Source organism: Hippocampus guttulatus, chromosome 1 (genome assembly GCF_054856545.1).
Source record: "Hippocampus guttulatus isolate MCC_2025c chromosome 1, RoL_Hgut_1.0, whole genome shotgun sequence".
Classification (NCBI taxonomy): Eukaryota; Metazoa; Chordata; class Actinopteri; order Syngnathiformes; family Syngnathidae; genus Hippocampus; species Hippocampus guttulatus.
In genome coordinates this window covers 9,258,049-9,278,555 of record NC_141261.1, presented here as the reverse complement: position 1 = coordinate 9,278,555, position 20,507 = coordinate 9,258,049, and the positions used below count along the sequence as shown (strand labels likewise).

General features: G+C 40.8%; 1 protein-coding gene across 2 annotated transcripts; it reads right to left on the bottom strand.

Moving 5' to 3' along the window:
- Positions 1 to 3,174: 3,174 nt before the first annotated feature.
- Positions 3,175 to 20,346, bottom strand: LOC147210297 (oxysterol-binding protein-related protein 2-like). 2 transcript variants are annotated; one of them, XM_086108101.1, is made up of 15 exons: positions 20,249 to 20,265; positions 19,200 to 19,309; positions 10,222 to 10,451; positions 10,001 to 10,118; positions 8,838 to 8,913; positions 8,442 to 8,576; positions 7,657 to 7,754; positions 7,397 to 7,579; positions 7,169 to 7,276; positions 6,804 to 6,893; positions 5,990 to 6,110; positions 5,737 to 5,862; positions 5,502 to 5,625; positions 4,970 to 5,060; positions 3,175 to 4,645 (listed from the first exon to the last, which is right to left on the bottom strand). In XM_086108101.1, the coding sequence occupies exons 3-15, from the start codon at positions 10,256 to 10,258 to the stop codon at positions 4,543 to 4,545; spliced, it is 1,410 nt and encodes a 469-aa protein (XP_085964227.1). In that variant the 5' UTR covers positions 10,259 to 10,451; positions 19,200 to 19,309; positions 20,249 to 20,265; the 3' UTR covers positions 3,175 to 4,542. The 2 variants fall into 2 exon arrangements, with proteins under 2 accessions (XP_085964227.1, XP_085964217.1); XM_086108091.1 differs by lacking the exon at positions 19,200 to 19,309 and having other exon boundaries at positions 20,249 to 20,346.
- Positions 20,347 to 20,507: the final 161 nt, after the last annotated feature.

Sequence of the window (20,507 nt, the reverse complement as noted above, 5' to 3'; positions counted from 1 at the left end):
GGAGGATTATTTATTTCAGAATTTATTTTACGATAACGGAAGGGGAGGTTGGACGGTTGGACGGTTGGGGGTTTCAGAAAGGAGGACTTCGAAGTCTAATGTTCAAAAACAATGTGACAGTGTTGAAAGTATTATTTCATATCGAGCTGGGCGGAGGCAAAACTTTCAATGTTCAAATTGCAGCGGGAGAATCGTGGTTATACTGGCTCCGTTCAGTTCGTCGTATCAAAAGTCGTCATATTGACTCACCTTCTCAAAAGGATCGTCACGTGGCTTCTAATGAATCAAATCGTTCCTAAGTTTGCCACCGTTGAGAGTTCACATTTGCTTGTCACAAATCAGCCACTCAAGGTGACTTAAATATGCATTGCAGCAAGGGCTTTTATTCTTAACAGTGTAATACTAGTCATCGAAGAAAGCCATTGAAGCAGTTGTGCTCTCTATCTGCACTCTGTAGGTGTCTTGTCTAATTCTAGGAACGTAATAGATTCAACTTGAGAATGAAAATGGCCAGTCCGCGGCATGTTTGAAGCACAAAAGTAGACAACAATAACACGTGTATTGCGCTTGATTCACATTTTTGACATTCAATTTCCTTTGGACATGAAAAGGATCCAAAAATCGCCCAAGATCAGGTCAACTCTGCTTTATGCGCAAAATAGAACAGAAGACGGTTTGAAGTCGTGAGCTGTCACTAACACCTTCTTTCTTTCATTTTTAATACTGTCTCTGGGTAGCCTCAGCAATAACTGACCAGTTTTGTTTGAAATGCATTTTTAAAATGAAGTTTACATGATTCAAGTTTTTGTTTTTTAATGACCATTTGTTTTCATGATTTTACAGCCACGAAAAAGACCCAAGGTCTGCATTTAACAATGTTTACCGATATGTTTGCAGGCGTGAAAAAAAAAATGCAGGTGTTCGAAATGTCGCTCAGATATATATATTTTTTATTTTTGTCTGTGAATGCGGTCAAAACGTTTTTACAGTAGTACATAGGGCAGCATGACAAAGGGAAAGATCTTAAAATAGACGGCATATTATAAATACAGATATTTATGAAGAGATGTTTTAGGTGAGCAGGAGTCGGAAAGAGAAAAAACTAAGACAAGCTATGAAATCGGATGGGAGTGTTTTTTTTGTTTGTTTGTTTGCTTGTTTGTCCATGTAAAGAATCATGAGTGAAATGGCATGCATGAATTGACCCCAGAGAAAAAAAAGAGTCCACCCAACCCCTTCCCCTTGACTTTTTGAGCTGCGTCGACACTCCACCACACGAGCTGGCATTTTTTGGCGTTTGTTCTCAGTGTAAATAGCGGATGAGAGCCGGTCCACTTTACACAATCATGGCAGTTTATGACATGTTTTTGTGTTCAACATGCAAATGTCAGCAATGATAACAGAAGTAGGCATGAGTGGGGGAGGGTGGTAGGGGGGGGGGGGGCTTTTGCACACCACATGGCAAGCACAAGCTGGAGCGTATGCAAGCCTGAGCCTCCTTATAGCCAAACGTGTGCTTTAAGCATGTATCAAGACAACTGCAACAGAGCTGAAGATCAGTTCAATAGCCTAAGGACAAACCGTTGCATTATGTGCGTGGCTGGCTCGTGGCGACTGCTTTGTGATCATTTGGAAGAAAAAAAAAACTTGGAATCTGATAACATATTGGTCCGTGGAGAGTTTCTATAAATGTGGTGTTTGTAAGATGAGATGCCGTTCAAAACAAAAGGTGGGTTTACTTTTTCTGGCATCCATGTAAATTTTGGGGTGGGCAGATGACATTTGGAGGGGGAAATGGACATTAAGTGTAAAAATCATATTTAAAAAAATGATGAAGCTGGATATGGTAAACAAAACAAAAAAAAGAGCCGAACAATAACAACAACGTTCACTGTTGTAAGTGCAATGAGCTAAACTTCCCGTTTTCCCCATTGTAAAACCTTGTGTATGTTTCCGTGTGTTCCTCCTGTAAATGGGTGTAGTAGACCTGGTGCATCATGCCATGTAATGTGATGAATGACAAATTATGACCTTAAAATAAATTTCAATCAAATAAAATAAAAATACATACAAAACTGCTGTGGGCATTTTATTGTGCATGCATTGTAGTTTTAACCCTTTCAGGGACAGCGGTTATGACAGTGGACAGCTTATCATATCGGGTTACAGGGTGCATGAAAGGGTTCATAGTGTAAAGAAATATATAACAGAGGCAAAATGGTGCTTAGTAGGATGCTTCACATTACGATAGCATCTCATCTCAAGTCTCCATCAGACCGGGCAGGACTTGGGCTTTATCCACACCACTGTTATTGTAATATTCCCATCTACAAATTTTTAGCCAAAATATATTGACGCATTGATCATGGTAGACTGATTTGAAATTGGGACCAGATTCATCGATGACCAATGCTCAGCAGAGGGGGGGGGGGGGGGGGGGGGTGATGGTCTCAGATCAAGACATGTGGTATGTTGGTATAGCTGACGTCAAAGATAATGAGGACGTGTGCTAAAATAATCAAAATATGATGATGATGATCGTGATAGTTTGATGAAGCAGCTGAAGTCAAAAGTCAAGACTTATGGAGTCCATTCCCACTAGAGAAGTCATGTCATTTAGATTTGCGTTGGTGCTGCCGTTTTAGGTTTAATGGTTCCGTTGCCTTTTGCCTCTCTTCTATGTCACGGGTGTGTTGAACACCTTTTGTTGCTGTTCCTCCCACATTCCAAGAACATGCGTGGCAGGCTGATTGAACACTCTAAGGGACAGTCTAGGGACAATTTTGAGTGTTCAATCAGCCTGCCATGCATGTTTTTGGAATTTGGGAGGAAACCGGAGTACCCAGAGAAAACCCACGCCGGAGCTGGAATTGAACGCGGTACCTCTGCACTGTGAGGTCAATGCGCTACTCACTGGACCCCCAGGCCGCCCTGGTTCTGTTTTGTCACCAATATTTGACTAATCAATTTTGTGTAACCTGTTGGCCTACTGACTGTGTAGACATTTGTTTAGAGTATCTAAAAAAAGATTTATAAGAATGGTCTGCATCTACTTAATTCGACAGAAAATGTATACTTAAACATGAAAAATAAATTTTGTTAAATAGGGTAGAAAAATATCTCTTTCATTTAAATTTTGTTGAAAAAGGAAAAGAAAAAGTCACCATCCAAAACTGAAATTAAGGTTTTTATTAGTAGACATTCTCCTGTACATGACTCTATCAAGCTGTTCACAGTATGCCTATACAGTCCCCCTCCAAAACATAAAACATCTGGTGGTATGTTCTCACCAAAGAAAATGCTTTTAAATACTATAAAAATAAGTCAATTGCACAAAATAATGTGTCATTCATTTTTGCGTGGGATTACCTCTGTGTAACACTTGTACACAAACAACAACAACCACAACCACATTGATAGTCCAAGAGGAGGAGGTTAAAATTCAACAGAAGACATATTCGGGAGAAACAACAAAAACAAACCAAAAAAAAAAAAAAGGATTTGACCTCAATGGCCCGTTTGTTGGAATTGTCAATAGATGAAAGTGTTGTACCGTTTTGTGTTTCAAACAACTCTTGCGCATCCCGACGCGGCGTCCAACTTTAGTGTTTTGTCTACACATCACATAGATTGCAAAAAAAAAAAACTTTGCAGATGTAACAGGCAAGAACAAATAAGTCTAAAGGGTGTATGTGGTTAAGTGCTTCAAAAAAATTACAGGCAGGCGGGGAGGAGTTTGGCCACCGTCCAACAGAATCCATACGTTTGCTTTTTACAATATGCAATAGTGAAACAAAACTAACTGTGGTCCAAATATTTTCTTGCTGAAGCTGTTTGGGATTTCTGCACGATTACTACCAGTCAACGTGATAGCTGAACTTTTTTTATTTTTATTTTTTAATTTTCACATTTAAGAGGAATGTAAAATAAAAACTTAATGCGCTGGTGGTCTTCTACAAACCTGATCTAAATGGAGAGAATATTAACAAGGAATGTCACAATGTTTCTCTTCATCCTATTAAGATGGCAAGTGTCTTGACATCCCAATATAGTCGCCATTTTTTTGACACCGGAATGGAATCATTCTGGAATTTTGCAAAACCTTCAGCATCTTAAACATTCAAGTCAAGTGTCTTTTTTTCCTTTTTTTTTTGACAGCGTGGGAGGCAAGGACATATTTTACCTTAATTTTGTAATCATCATTCTATTGCTCAAGCCTATTTAGTTTTTTTTTAAACACAGAATGTTGCATTAAGGACTAACACCACACACATTCCGCCGTGACAGATGAAAGAAACGATAATGAGCAATGATGGCAAACATTTACAAGATACACAACTAAAGTTGACGTCAAATCCTTGATGGTGAAGAAGCAAGCAAGTCAAGATGAGGCGACTGTTCAAGGCCTGTGTGGAAGTCTTTCCTATCTGCGCTGGAGGTGTGCGATGGTGAAGGGTTAAGTTTTTAAAGTATGTCCCTCGAAGTTACAACAAAGTGTGCGGGAGCGCCGGAAGGGTCAGAGGGTAAAGACGAGTAGTCTCATCAGTAGATATCAGGCAGGTCTTGGTAATTCCTACTGAAGTAACCACCAGAGTAGTTCCAGTCCTGGGAGCCAGTGTTTGGGTTGGTGCCCATTTGGAACCACCTTAAAAAATATTTTAATTAAATATTACCCATGACAATTTGACATTTCGGTACAGATTTCAGCAAGAATCATGATAGTTGACACACAGGATTTGCTCCCGCGGGCCACATATGACGTGGGGGGCCGGATCTGGCCCCCGGGCCTTGACTTTGACACAGGTGTCCTCAACCCTTACTGATTTAGGGTTCTGCCTTTACTATCAACACGTACAGCAAATTTCATTAAAATCAAAATTCAGTTGGCTAAGCCTACCAGATGATTAGACATGGCGTGACTCGTCGAGAAAGAACGAGCGCTTGAAAAGCGATCAAGAGCTCTACTAACCTTGTCGACCACTCCTCCTCATGCTTGGCTCTCTGTTTTCTGGCTGCTCGTTGCTTTTCTTCCAGCCTCTCCTTCTCCTGGCTTGCTTCCTCTGCAAAACCACCGCAGGCACAATGTGAAACCGTCTGTGTTGTTGACATGAGGCAGTTACACAGACAAACAGCAGATGGCGACAGGGTTCCATTATCTGAAGCTCAGACACTGTGCATGTCCTCCAGAGGGTTACATGGGAGTTTGAGCCTATTCCACCTGATTTAGTTCGAGTGGCGGTGACCACCCTGTACTGGTCACCAGTCAGTCTCGCAAGTTGCATCTGGACAAACAACCATTCACACCTCGGGACACTCAAGCATCTTCAGTTAACCTAGCGGGAATGTTTTTAAAATGGGGGAGGAAGCCGAAGTACCCACAGAGAACAGGGAGAATATGCAAAAGCCCCACAGGAAAGCCGGACCAGAGTTTCTAAGCCAGAGGTATTTATTTTTTGTCAAATAACACCAAACAGAGCACCAGAGGTAGACAATGCCATTACCCATTTGGCCATTCTCCATGGCTCTGATGTCAGGTCTGAAGCGACAGTCAGTCGGGGCCAGTATAGCCTCCAAGCCTGGCTCCAGCTCATTGAGAGACATTGCAAAGTTGGTGAAGTTGTACATCTGAACATGGAAAAGTACAAAGAATCTGTTCAGATTTTCTGCACAATGCTGCCTTTGTACAATGCGTGTGTGTGTCCCCCCCCCCCCCCCCCCCCCCCGGCCCCCTTATACCTGAGCAGAGTGAGCCGGTCTCGGATCTATCCTCCAGAGTAAAGTACTTCCCGGTATGACCGACACCGTCTCCTGGATCTCTGGCATGTCATCAGCATCATCGTTCTCCGATCCTACTGGCTCCTCCTGGGGAACGAAGGGGGATTAAGCAATGACATGTTTAATCGCCACTTGACAAGCGAGAATATGCTCATGAGGAAGGCCGCATCAAGACTTGCGCGATTCTGACTCGATCACGGTAATCAATATTTACATGTTTGTGCTTCTTGTTGTCTCCTTTCCTCTCAGCCTTCTTGTGAGCCTCATAAGCCTGAGGATCAATACTCCACATGCACTCTGTCCACTTCCCATAGATGACACAAAGCTTCTTTTTACTGCACAAAAGGGGAGTTGGGTTACAAAGCAAGATTTCTTGGAAAACTTAAGGCAATATATTGGAAATCATACCACGGGTGACAAAGTACCGCATTGGCCCGAATATAAGACGGCCCTGATTATAAGACGATCACCTCTTTTTCAAGACTCAAGTTTGAAAAAAGACTTTTTGAACACCAAATTAATTTTTATACAGAAAAGAATGACAGTACATATAAAACAAATGATTATAACAATATATTTGAGAGAAAAAGCATGTTATTTTGCCTCATTCAAATCTTAATATCTGAACATTTAAATTGGTCAACTAAAGTGCAAATACATTCGTAAATGAATGGCTTCTGGTTTTTGAAATGTAAATGACATCATAACTCAGCTGCCAGTTAACCTGGCCGATCTTCGACCCACTTTTCTCGAGATTGTCGCTACGTTTCTCCATTTTCTGTTCTATTATTTTCTTGTCTTTTCTTTCTTACCGCTATTTTTATTTTTATTCTTGGTGACAGGGGTTCACTTTGGCCTGGGAAGTCAAGTTCAGCGTTTGCTTCAATGATATCTGGCGCCATCTAGCGTCGCAAATGGGTATAATGTCTAGACCCCGAATATAAGACGACCCCCACTTTTTCAGTCTTATTTCAATGCAAAAAACACCGTCTTATATTCAGGCCAATATGGTAACGATGAAGGCTAACCTCTTATCCTGGATGTATCCCTCCACTTTGTGCAGCTCTTTGCCAAACATCCCACAAGGCTTGAAATTCAACACACACTTGTCTCCAGTGCTGTGTAGACAAGAGTTTAACATGTCTTCATAAACTATGGTGCAACTGTATGCCGCCTAAATATTACACATCGTTTTCACACACACACACGCACACACACACACAAAAAGCAATTTGGGTTGGCTGTTTGCACAATATTTCCTGTTCAGTATCATATCGTGGGGGAAAGGCGAAAACAGGACCGAGACACGCCAAGGAGGACATTGGAGAACGGCGACATTTTGTCTGTTTAGCGCAAGAACAACAAAGTGCATTCAAAGGTCAGGAGAGTTTACCTGTGGTTGACTATTTCTACGGAGCCATACTGCTCTATCCATAATTTGCCCAAGATGATGTTGTGCACACAGCAGTGAGGGTTGCTCCATGTGTAGGCCTCATTGTGCCTTGGATGGAAGGGAAAGGGGACGGCATGAAGAGAAGATACAGACACATGTCGGACAAAATGTGGTAAGGAATAACCTTTAATATGGCAAAAGCGCCCCCTACATGTTTGTTTGACTTACTTAAGTAGCTCCAGAGTGATGGTCCCTTTGGGCTCTGCCTCAACGCTCTTCCCCCAGAATTTCAGTTTGGGGTATATTGAGCCATGGAATACAAAGTCTCCAGCCAGGCTCTCAGCGTGGAAGGCACTCACCGGGGGATGATGGGATACCTGCTCTGCAATCAGCCGGAAGCCGTGCTCCTCTCTGGGTAGACGGGGAGTGGCATGAAGGGTGAATGCATCGTGATGAAGAGACAGATGTGAAAATGTACCGATGTGTACCTGGTGAGTTCATAAGTCTCCCCAAGAAGAGGGTTGAAGGGTTTTCCAGTTCGCTCCCACTGAGACGCAACGGCCGACACAGCAAACGCAGCGACGGCCTGAAGGAACAATTACGGATAACTTGTGTGTTCTCTGCTTGAGGTTCACGTCGCTTACGTGGATATTTCTTTTCAAGGGGATTTCTCTCACAGGTTTCAGTTCATTTAGTCGAGTTAAGGGGCTATGCAACCCGCAGCTCTTTCATCCTTCTGCTATTACTTTGGTAAACGGATGAGTATAGATTTTAAACTTTGACCGTTGGATTTTCAACTGTTACAGTTATTTACAAGAGAGGTTTCTGAAGAAAACAGAAAGTTGAATGCTTCGTGCTACACGAATATGTCAGAAACGACGTGCAGTCACACCTCACAGATGACTGTTTACAATCGTGTGTAAATATGAAGGTGGCGACTGATGCTCCGATGTAACGATGTTGTAACGCTGAGCACGTACTGCTGCACTCAAACCATTCAGAAACTCGGAGCAATGTTCAAATGTGCCGTTCGGTTATTCAGAGTGCACCAAAAATGGAAGTTCACTCTCGGCGCGCTCAACAAAGTGAATTTCCATACACACCCCTGATGTACAGCTGTACATGGCCTCAGTTTTTTTGTAGAACAGATTTAGGCCTGTTCAAAACAATCAGGCTGCACTGTACCTCATGCGAGAATGAGAGAAGGAGTCGTAATGTGTTATTCTTGTTCACGCAATCAATTTAATGTCCTAAAGGAGTCGCAGTGTCTGACCTGCATACGTTCTATGGAGTCAGACAGTGAGCAGGCTCTGTTGATGAGGTAAGTGTGTTCCATGTATTCTGTGATTCGCTGCAGGAAGCTAAGAGGCTCGTTGAAGACAACAGGCATTGTGATCTTGGAGAGTTCCTGGATAGAAAAAAAAAAAGGCACAAAGTTTGTTGACCACTCGCTTTATTACAACACTCTTGTATTGTGAAATTGAAATCAATTTCTTGCACAACCATGTTAAGAGTGAAATCATCATATCATTTCACACACTTGGAATTAGCCCATCAAGTGGCCAGTGTAAATCATCAGCAAAAAAAATAACTACATAAAATTGGGGAATGACTGGCATAGACAATAGAAAGAGTAAATGAGTAAGACAGGAAAAATTGACATCCTCACCATTCCGATGCATTTCTTAAGGATACTCCAGACACTAATAGTGTTTCTGGAAAACATTGCTGCAGGTAATGACGTCCTAGAGTGAAAAAAAGAAAAATCAAATGACCAAAGGTGGATGGAGAGAAAAAAAAATGGAATAAAAAGAGGAAATCATGTTTGGAATCTGATGCTTGGTATCTATCAGCATATCGTCGCTCACAATTTAAATTACAGATAAACACACCAAGTTAACTCTTGTGTTGTGTTCTGGTCAAATTTGAACACACAAAAAAATTAATTCATTGTCATCCAATTTTAGGAATTAAATTCAACTTTTGTACACTTGTTGTGTTACCGGTCAAGAATGAATGCAATCAATGAATACCTTTTTTATTTTTTTTTATTTGGGGTATTACCGTATTAGTTTTGAAAATTTGCACCTACAGGTAGTTCGTTGTGTGGTAGTACCATGCAAGCTCTATACTACATAATTTATTTCTACATTTTTGATGGTCAACACACTGATGAGGGCTGATGCCAGGAACATGACAGTGAGGCGCACTTTAAGATAAGATAAGATAAGATATCCTTTATTAGTCCCACACTGGGGAAATTTACAAAAGAGTTGCGTGTGCCATTAAACCCTTTCATTTTCTCAAAAATCGAAAGCATCTTGTCTGATCGGGCAAGCATCGGTACAAAGATTTTAGATAAGCAGAACATGTTGTCCAACTGGTGTGCTATCGTAAAAAGAAAGATAACTTGTCTCTGAGGTAGGAAATGAAACTGTGTGCCACAACATTTACCTGCTACTATATCTTAGTATCTCTGCACTGAGAGACTACAAACGCAAAGTACGAACCAAAAAGCATCTCCATCTTTCCATATATTTTGCCATACCACCAAACCTGCTCAGGGTCACGTCTGGGGCAGGTTTGGTGAAGGCGTAACCTAGGAGACATCCTGGACTGGTTGTCAAAGAAGTGCAACTACAATACTTCCAATGCAAGCATTTTCAAACCGCCAATACGCAATGAAAGTAAATGACTTCTACTTCCTTAAACATTTTGGCAACAATTCTAACCATGCCCAAAAGAGAAGGTAAAACGTTCTGTCTGGTGGTGTTGAATCAGCTATAAATACACCAGCATTGTGTGAAAGGTGTTGCGGGAATGCAGCAGTACCTGTGTTTCTTGACACCGTTCTCCTGTGGCTTTGATCCATTGTTCCTGCTATCAAACACCAGTGCATCTTTGTAACTGGACTCCGACACCCCTTCATATGACTCGTCCGAATCCAGGCCTGTGAAGCAAAGCAAGTGGCAAGTCATCGGTAATCTGCATTTTAAATATCTGTGTGAATACAATAAAATGGAGAGAAAAAAAATCAAACGTCAAGCTCTAACCTGTAACGGCGTCGTAGAACTCCTCCTCATTGCTCATCTTCTGAAGTCAACGCTGACAAATCTGACTTGATGACTGGTCAACTTCTAACACATGTTCCCTCTGATGACTACCTTCTGGACAGAAACCTGTCAGTCAAGGTTCCCCACTGGATCGTCACCACCGCAACAGCACAGTATTTGTGCTTGGTGTCCACAAAACGCTTAGGATGGAAGAGCGATGCCGGCGAATGCTGTTTGACAAATAGACAAAGCTGGACGTTAGCTGATGCCACGCTATTGTTTCTCTTTTTAATCATGCAAATTAGAAATATGGGGAGACAAAAGAATTTGTTTAAAAGCATCGCACAAAAGCAATATGTCTGACTTGACTAATTTCACAGAAGGAAAACAAACAGTTTTTATACTGGCCCCAATTTAAACAGGGACATTTTAATAGGATTTGTGCCATTTGCCTCAATGGGAGGAAACTCATTAAAAATGTTGCTGACGTACCAATTCTTCATCCAGATGAATTTCTCAGACAGATATTTATGGGGGACTATGTATATATTTGTGATTGCATTTGTAAATTTGACCCAATGTGGGTAAAAATAAAATCCCACATACATTCATTCATTTTCCGAAAACCGCTTTTATCCTCACTAGGGTCGCGGGGGGTGCTGGAGCCTATCCCAGCTGTCTTCGGGCAGTGGGCGGGGGACATCCTGAATCGGTTGCCAGCCAATCGCAGGGCACACAGAGACGAACAACCATCCGCGCTCACACTCACACCTAGGGACAATTTTGAGTGTTCAATCAGCCTGCCATGTATGTCTTTGGAATGTGGGAGCAAACCGGAGTACCCGGAGAAAACCCGCGCAGGCCCGGGGAGAACATGCAAACTCCTCACAGGGAGGCCGGAGCCGGGATCGAACCCACGACCTCTGCACTGTGAGGTCGACGCTCTAACCACTGGACACCGGGCCGCCTCCCACATACAATGTACTGCAAATTCAAAAGTCTGCACTCAAAGAATACGACAGTTTAGCCCATTATGAGTTCGATGTAAACTTCTCATCGACAAGTTTCCCAATGAATCAGGACAAACTTTGAAATGGTTCATATCACAAACCAAATCATGAAGGTGGCGTACCTACAGATGGCATGTAAAACAGACTGGACCAGTGGTTGTGTTTACACCAAGTACTACCTCCAAATAGTTACATAGCTCACCAGGTACCAGCATAAAGACCAACATTCAAATACCGGAACATATCAGGCCAAAGTTACTTCAGTTGAAAACAAGCAGTGCAAAATGATAACACGAAAACATATTGGACCATACTTAAAAGTTGAATACAACTCAACTCGATTTAAAAAAAAGCAAAGTACTTGAAAAGTAAAAACGATGCTGCACATGAGAAAAAAAAAAAGGTCTATATTAAAGTCTATATATAAAAATAAGCTTCATTGTAAAACATTTAATTGGGTTAAATTTTTCTAAATGTTGTACATTTTATTTGAATATAATGCAGTGATTATTTGGTGTACCACTTGTGTTGTAATTCGTTCCACATTTGAAATACGGCTTTCATTTCTTGTTTGGCATTCTCGTCAATGTTCCAGATTGCCTGCCTTGCCTTTTTTTAGACGTGTGATAGCAGCAGCAGCGGCGGCACTTTTTACCTCTCGAACAAGGATGAAGTGCCTGAGTCATACTTGTAAAGCGTATTCAGCTTTTGGCTAGTAGATTGTAGCTGATATATATTTTTTTGTAGATAATTATAAAGTTATGAGTGCTTTTGTTTCCATTATTACTCGCTTATTCCATCAGAAAAAATAAGACACAAATAGGACAAGGGTGTCACGTCACAAGGTTTGCTGTGACACACTTGCAATTTGTACGCAATTTGTACGTTAACACGAACCAAACCAAAATGAAAACGGAGACTGTTTACAAATCCGTCAACTGATTTGTCCCAGGAAACGTGAACTACTAGACTAAAAAGCACCTTACTTTGAGCGTTTTGCATTTATTAAAATTCCAACCTTGGTTGCTGCCATTTACATGTTCTGACGTGCAAACAGCGTTTAGATTTGCAGATATTTTATTATTGAACTCAAAACTCGCTGCAGTGCTTTAGGTGCACCACAACATTTTTGGTGTTTATTTTCGCAATCATGCTCATTCCCAAATTGCTCAAAAGGACCAAATAAATAAATATGGTGGCATGACATTTTTATTGCGACACAGCCCGCATTGGTAAAATACAAGGAATGCTGACAGATACGCTGACTTATCATTTGTCACATAGACTGGAAGAATGTGAAGGCACCGGTAGGTAGACTGATGCCCAAGAATCTGATACATTTTTTGCAATGTGATGCTTCCTTACCACTTGTCATGATGTGAATTCTTAAATTCGAAAACGTTCGTCCAACAAAACTCCCGCAGAGAAACCTCTGACGTAACCACATTGCGTGCAATTTATGGCGATTGTAAAATGACGTCAATGCTGTTGTAATAGACAAAGGGCGGGCACAAAAAGTGATCTTAAGGACAAGAAAATAATAATAAACCTTCTTGGCAGTTGATTTCTAACCAAATGACCATGACCGAGAAAAAGGAAGAGCAGGATGTTCCCTCCCTTACGAAATCAATAAACAGTGTGAATGATTGTCTTGTAAAACACTTCCCCGGGTGGAAAATTGAATAACGTTTGACCTGAAATAGAACCCGGAAGAGACAGACTGTTACGAATGCAGAGCCCCGGTGTTGCCAAGGTTAGTCGAGTAGTCACGACGACTGGACCACAAATGTTCCTGTAAGCCAGGGGTGTCAAACTAATTTTTGTCGCGGGCCACATTGTAGTTCAGGTTAGCCTTGGAGGGCCATTATGAATTTTGGGAAACCATATAAATGTTGAATCACCTCCACATAGTACGCAAACACAGCACACAACAAATTGATGAATAACTAGTTTTAAAATCAGAAGTCAAGAATAATGACTGTTATTGTGATTCCATATGACAATTTGAAATTTTGGTTTAGACTTTAGCAAGCATCATGGAACTTGACAAGCTTGATTTGCTTTTGCGGGCCACATAAAATGATGTGGCGGGCCAGATCTGGCCCCCGGGCCTTGACTTTGACACCTGTGCTCTAAGCGGTGCATACGCAAAATGACACACTATTGTGACTCCATCAGCGCACCACAATTGTTTATCGCGCATAATTTTCATAATAGCGACCTGAGTTTTGTTTAATGCTCTCCAAATGACATTACAGTACAATTCTTTTTCAAATTGAATAATATAATTTTGCAGAGAACATACAATCGATTCAGAAATGATTCAAAATTAAATTGACATTTGTGTTAGAAATTGTCAAACGAAGCTTTCGATGAGCAAAAGTGCGCTGCAAAGTTTTAAAAAAAATGAATGAATGATTAAAACATTACATCACTCATCCTGAAACAGGGATTTTCTACATCCTGAATTCCTTTCAGTACTTAAACAGCAGCACTAAATGAGAAGCCGAAACAAAAGTTCTGAAGGCAAATCTTAAGCACGACACAGAGGGCCGATAAATTAGAAGAATTCAAAATATCTTTAAATTATACGACGGACCTGCTTCAAACTATGCATTTGTCATCTGAATAACCATGTCCACAAACATCACGACAACCCTCATTCAAATAACCAGCATTATTTTTATCATCATCGTCATCAAACATTCCTCTGACCCCGTGGGCCTACCACCTACCAGTTTTCTTCTAGTAACACAGATTGCTTCCTGTGTCAACACCATTGCCAAACTTACCAGGGATAATACAAGTGCAGAGAAATTCAATACAGCATCTATCTGTGCTGTGAAAAAATAAAAATAAGCCGGCAAAAGGAAGAGAGAATCAAGAGACTGAGTCCTAATAGAAGTACTTGTGCCAATCAATATTGAGCATGTCACAACTTGTGCACAACTTTCTTTCCTCACATGCGCGCACACGCGGGCACTTACAAACAGAGAAAGCTATTTCAAATCCATTTCACAACAGCATCAACATCACAAGATTTGTTACGAGAGAATTGAAATGTCAGTAGCCCACGAATTAACCGTGTCAGGAAGTATGACCTGAGAGATCGGAATCTTGCGGGCATCATCAATAGACACAACCTGGGATTTAGGAAGATTTCGATAATCAAGCGTTACGCAACTAGAATGAGCAATAGACTGCTACCTGCATAATGATGGTGCCTCGATACTGAAACTGAAACTCTTAACAATCTTGAAAACAAAGTGGAGTAATTGCTGACAGCTCAGGAACTCTAAATTATTTTTATCCGTATTACTGTATTTTCGCCACTGTAAAGCGCTTCGGAGTATAAGGCGCACCTTCAATGAACGGCCCATTTTGTTTTCATACATAGGGCGCACTGAACAATAAGACTCATAGAAGCGACAATAGTGGCTGCAGTTGCACGATGCATCCACGAGATGGCGCTACGCTAAAGGGAACAATACAATACAGCTTTATTTATATAGAGCCTTCACAACCACTGCAGCTGTAACAAAGCGCTTCACTGAACGTTTAAAAGACTACGTCCAAGAAATCAGAATATTGATCATATGTATCTCTCTCAGGATGTAGCACGCAGCACGACGCAAAGTCCATAAAAATACAGAGTTTATTCCTCTGCAAACCGTGAGAACTGGTCACAAATACGAACATGAAATGTATACTGTAAGTACAAATGGCATTCCAAAACAATAAATTAAAGACGAAAGTTATGAAGATAATTGATTCAACAAAAAGGCACACAAACCTCATGGGCTCACATCCACAAGGGGCTAAAATATCCTGAGAAATCTTGCTTGGCTCCTTCTTCTTTCGTTTAGTCAGAAGTTAACTATGCTTTTGGTCTAATCTTCATTTCATAATGTTCTGCGCAGAGCTCACAAAGCAGTTGTCTGTTGGAGAACTGTGTGTTGGCGAATGCACATGTCGATTAGTGTCGGGCTAATTAGTGCCTTTTACGTTACAATTGGTTCCTGCTAATAATCACCACTTGATGGCATAGGACCACGTACAGGGAAACAACTCAAAGCGACTGCAACGCCATATATAAGGTGCATCGGATTATAACGCGCGTTGTCAGCTTTTGAGAACATTGAATGCTTTTAGAACGTATTAGCGGGTCCAATGATAAATGTTGCAAAGTTGTGTAGACTGATAAAAGAAAGATTGGGTCTAGGGGCAACGGTGATATGACAGACGATCTCGAAACACTGAATTCAAGCTCGGGTACACTGTGACAGATGCGGTGCAGCATGATGACGCAAGCATCAAGTATCATATGGGGAGTGTTATCCTACATTGGTATTGGGCCTCTTTAGCGCTGAACGGGGATCATATATTTGATTAAATATGATCAGAATATGTGCAGAGGTTATCACTCCAGGCAAAACAGATGTTCTCATCAACATTGGTTTGTAAACAAATATTGATCAAGGAAATAAACATCTTGAAGCAGCCTTTAGTTTCTACGGTTAATGTGAGTTTGTAAAGAATAAAAGCAGAAGTTGCGATTAAAAAAGATAATTAATAAACAAATATTCTTTTTAAATACCCGCCCCACCATCATGTTTTAATTCTGAAATATTCCGCATCAAATTGTATGTATTTCTCAAAACACACGACTGTTATTATACATCCATGACTGCTACTCAATGTCAGGAAAAAAAACAACAACAAATGTACAATTTAAGAGTTTAACTCGCACGATAGCATGTTTGGTAAGCTCCAAAGAAGACAAGGTAAAACTCCCAAGCACATCCTGTGTTCTTCCGGAAGGAACTGTGCCTTACAACCCGTAGTGAACCACAAATTGATTTTTCTCAGGAGCGAAGATAGCTGGGAGGGAAAAAAATAAGAATATAAAAACTATAATCAGGGTTTGTACTATTCCAGGAAACATTTGGATGACTTCTAGACTGGCTCCTTCGAGAGTATGACTAAATGCTTCAAAGCAGCCCAAAGGGTTTAGCCAAGTAACTTGATGTTGCTTCCTTTGACTCAAGTCATGAGTCTTCCTCAGGAGGACATCCTTCCATTTAGAAAATAATGCTTATACACACGCACACACACGATAATACACATAGTTCAAGTTGTCACATTTCAGCTTTACATGCTCAAAGGTTGTGAGGCTGATTTAAAGTGCAACAGGATTTGTGGAGATGCGTAATTTAATTTCAGAATCATTTATATTCAGGTGGTACAATCTAACTTAGGGATGATGCTTGGAAACATGCAGAATGCCAATGACTAAAATGTGCTTTCAGTTCTTTTATAAAATTGTTCAGGAAAGCAAATTTCAGTGTTGTTGATTTTTCTAATCTCTATGTCTATTCTTAACGGGTACATTCAACTAAGCTTCAAAGTCCAGATGCAAAAGTGAGTTTGCTGAGGTCCAGGTTGAAATGGTCTGATTGCAGAGCGTAAAACATTATCAATGTAAAGTCATCAGCGTTGACTGGCTGAATAGATTTTACATAACAACATACGATATGAACTTCGGTCAAAGGCGCTGCAACATTCCTCTCAAATCTGTTGAAACGTGGCCTTGAGGACATGCATTTACAAAATGTCTTTCCTGTCGCAGAATTTTAACCACACGTGAACAACTGGGAGAAGAAATGTTGCACTCAAGCAGCCAAGAACAAAGATACAGTGTACAGTAATGTACCTAAGAAAAAGACCCCGTGAGACTATTGTGTCCAAAGTCAACCTGTAACAGAAGGACATCCATTCCTTTAGAAAATAATGCTCACACACACACACACACCTACACACACACACACACACGTTTTTGACCACACTGATGTAAACGGTTTCGAATGGTCCGACGTGACACTTGAGTGGCATTCATCATCCGGTTTCTCGGGGCATCATTCACAATGTGGCGGTCATCAGCATTGGGATGTGGTCAAAGGACGTCGTCCACTTCTACATCTTTCTGTGACTCTTCCAGTATCTCGGTATCATCAACCTGATGGTGACACTCTATCACACGCTTAAGCTCAGTGGCCACTTCCGTCTGAGAACGTCCTGATTGAAGCATCAAAATGGCAAGGTACTGTTGATACATTGCTAGGCGTCGTCTTGGTCTCGTGATGTCAAAAAGCTTGATGAGGGCGACTGTTTAAACACCAGCTTTAATTGAACCAGGACATTTATTGATCGATTCAAGGATTAGAAACCTGTTGTGAATTTGGACGCTAAGCCCTTTGGAGAACAGCACCTTGGGCAAAAAATACTGAAACATTTAACAGTTGGACATGTGCATTGAAAGGTTTAGAGAAGGCCACATAAAGTTCACCCGTAAAGGTTTGAATGCATTTTCGGCTCATCATGAAATGTCATCCAAAAGCCAAATATCCACAACTTTTTGTGAGTAAAGTGAGTGAGTGAGTAATATGTAACTCAGACTCTTAAAAATGCACTTCAACAAATGTTAACACCACATGCAACGACATATTTGTACTTAACGTAAATGTAAAAGAATCAACACTGGAATTATGTTCACAGCATTATTATTATTTATATTGCTTCTATTTTTTTTCAAATCATTTTAACTCAATCATAATTTTTTTTTTCCTCTTCCGATGGCGTTAAGTGACAGGCAGACAAATGAAATGTACAATCAACCGGTGTATGCAACTGTTGGCATTCACCCAAAAGAACAAGTGGTTTGCTGGCGCAGTAGCCTGTTGCAGCCAATTCTGGAACTAACAGACTTTGACAGATTCTGTCAAAGTCTGTTACAAAGGGGCTTTTTGAGTGGACTGTACACTATTCTCTGTCTGTTGGTTCCGGGGGCCTGTTAAATTAAGATTCCACTGTATAAAAGTGGATTAAATATTTAGAATATCCGCAGTCTATTCGTCTTTATTATATTTTACAACACCATGGAGCGCTGAGTTTTAATATTGAGTTTTTAGATCTGTATAATAAATGTTCTCAAAATTAGAGAATACGTTTTTAATTAAATATAAACCTATGACCCATTCACAAACACTCCTGTTTTAATTTTTACACTTTTATACACTTACATTTTATATAGTGAGATCTACCATGAGCGTAGAAGATTTCACTGTATTCTGTGATTCTATTTATTAGGCCATATCAATGAGCCCCACTAGTAAGGTTCATATGAGGTAGTTCTTTTGAATGTTATATCAATTCAAATTATGTAAAATCACTAAAATGTTTGGAAAAGTGAATTTGTACAAATAAAGGACTACCCCAGACACAACAACCTTTGCAGTAAATTAGATTACATGAGGAAATATGACAGCTCTGGACAAAGGAACTGGCTGTGTTGCTTTGTTGTTTATAATGTCCTTTTTGATGACAATAATGTTACAAAGACAGATACAGCAAAATATACAACCCCATTTGTAACTTGAAACATTCATAAATCAAGGTAATATTTCCCAATGAAATGAATGGAAAATGCAATTAATCTGTTCTAGTCCCAAAATTTAATTATAGACTTCTCTTTTTTTAACCAGTGTGTGGTTTCAACTAAATCTAACGTAATATAGAAACAGGTAAAAACACACACGACCACAGCAACACATATGTAGCCTGGTTACAAAACAAGAGAGGCACAGCACAAATCGGTCGGTTTCTGACGCACACTTCCAATAACGCTCCCTTTAGCCTTTTCCTTTTTCTTCAGGGCGATTCTGATTGCTTCGCCCTTTATTTACATCGCTGGGAAAAGTTCAACATGCCACTCAACATGGAACCAGAGAAGAATTACAACACAGATGCATCCGCTCGTACGTGTAAAGACCATTCCTAGAGCGAAAATAGTGGTCATTATTCGACTGACATTTTCTACGGAACACAAATTCTATGTAAAAAGAAGCGTTCAGAACTCAAGGTTCCACTGTAACTTAGAGCGATGGTGGGCAAGGCCAATTAAGAACCCACCATTTAAGATCCAGACATCAGGAGCAGATACAGGAATTTGTTTTAATCCGTGGCATTATTGGATCTGTTCACCCCTTCTCCGCCTCATATCTGTTCTGAAGTACAGTAGTCTGCATAAACGAAGAGACAAATCGACAAAAAACTGAAATGTTTCTGTTGACAAGTAAACAAGTGGATCATGAAAGCAATATAAGCCGGTGCCTGTCTATATGACCTTTGAAATAGCATGAACGACTTTCTCGGTACGGTAAAATAAACTGAATGTCAATGACTCAGAATGAACCATCTAAGAGAGGAAAACAACGTCGGGTCGGGTGTTGATTTGGATGGAGGCATTCACAAGTTGAACAGGCATGGGAGCTTTGCTGAGGCAATTGAATTCCATGGGAGGTACCTTTAACCAACACGGAGATTAGAGATAATAACGCAGAAATGTTCCCACGCGGATCTGCGCGAGTCGCGCAAATGTACATCAATGAATAGTACATGTTGTCCCATTTCCAACTTGGCTGAGTTCCACGAGTTCTTATCTCACACTTGACGTTGGACGGATCGAAACGGTAACTTATAGAAGTTGGGATCTGCCGATGTGTGTGTCATCGTGTGCCCATTTATCAACAGCAGGGAACTATTTTGTGTTGCCTAATATAAAAAAAGAAGAAAAAAACAAAAACAAACACGAAAAAACTGTCCCAAATGCTGCTGAGTAGGCTGCTATGATTAGCGCGTACTGTATAACAATCGTTGTGGCTGACACATCACAACTCTGAACAAACTGCAGTCGTCTGCGTCAACTTAAATCCCAGAGAACAAGTTCGACCTTTATTTTTCGTCATAACGATCCTAGACACCCAAATGTCGGATCCAATACCGACAGGACATCCGACTGACAGCGAGCCTTCATGTTAGCTGTGAGGCTAACAGTGAGAAGAGCTACCTAGCACAGAAGTCCTTCCATGTGGAAAAAAAACAGAATCCAAATACTCAGCCATAAGACCCATTAAGAAAATACAAACCGAGAAAAGAGACACCGTGAAAACGTGTCTTACCTGGATGGCGTTGGCTGTGTAAGCGGTGTAACAAGTCCAGATAAGGAACTTGCAGTGAAGCTTTTGGGTTTGACACAGAAGCGGAAGTGGCTAGCCGCGAGGGCGGAATGGAAGAATGACTGACATAATTGATGACCAATCAGATGTGAGGGTGGGGGTACACTCTCCAATCACAATGCATACCAGCAGCAAGAAACGATGCAGGGGGTGGGAGAAGCACCAAAATGTGGGCAATACAGAGCGTGCAGGTCAGAGGGTC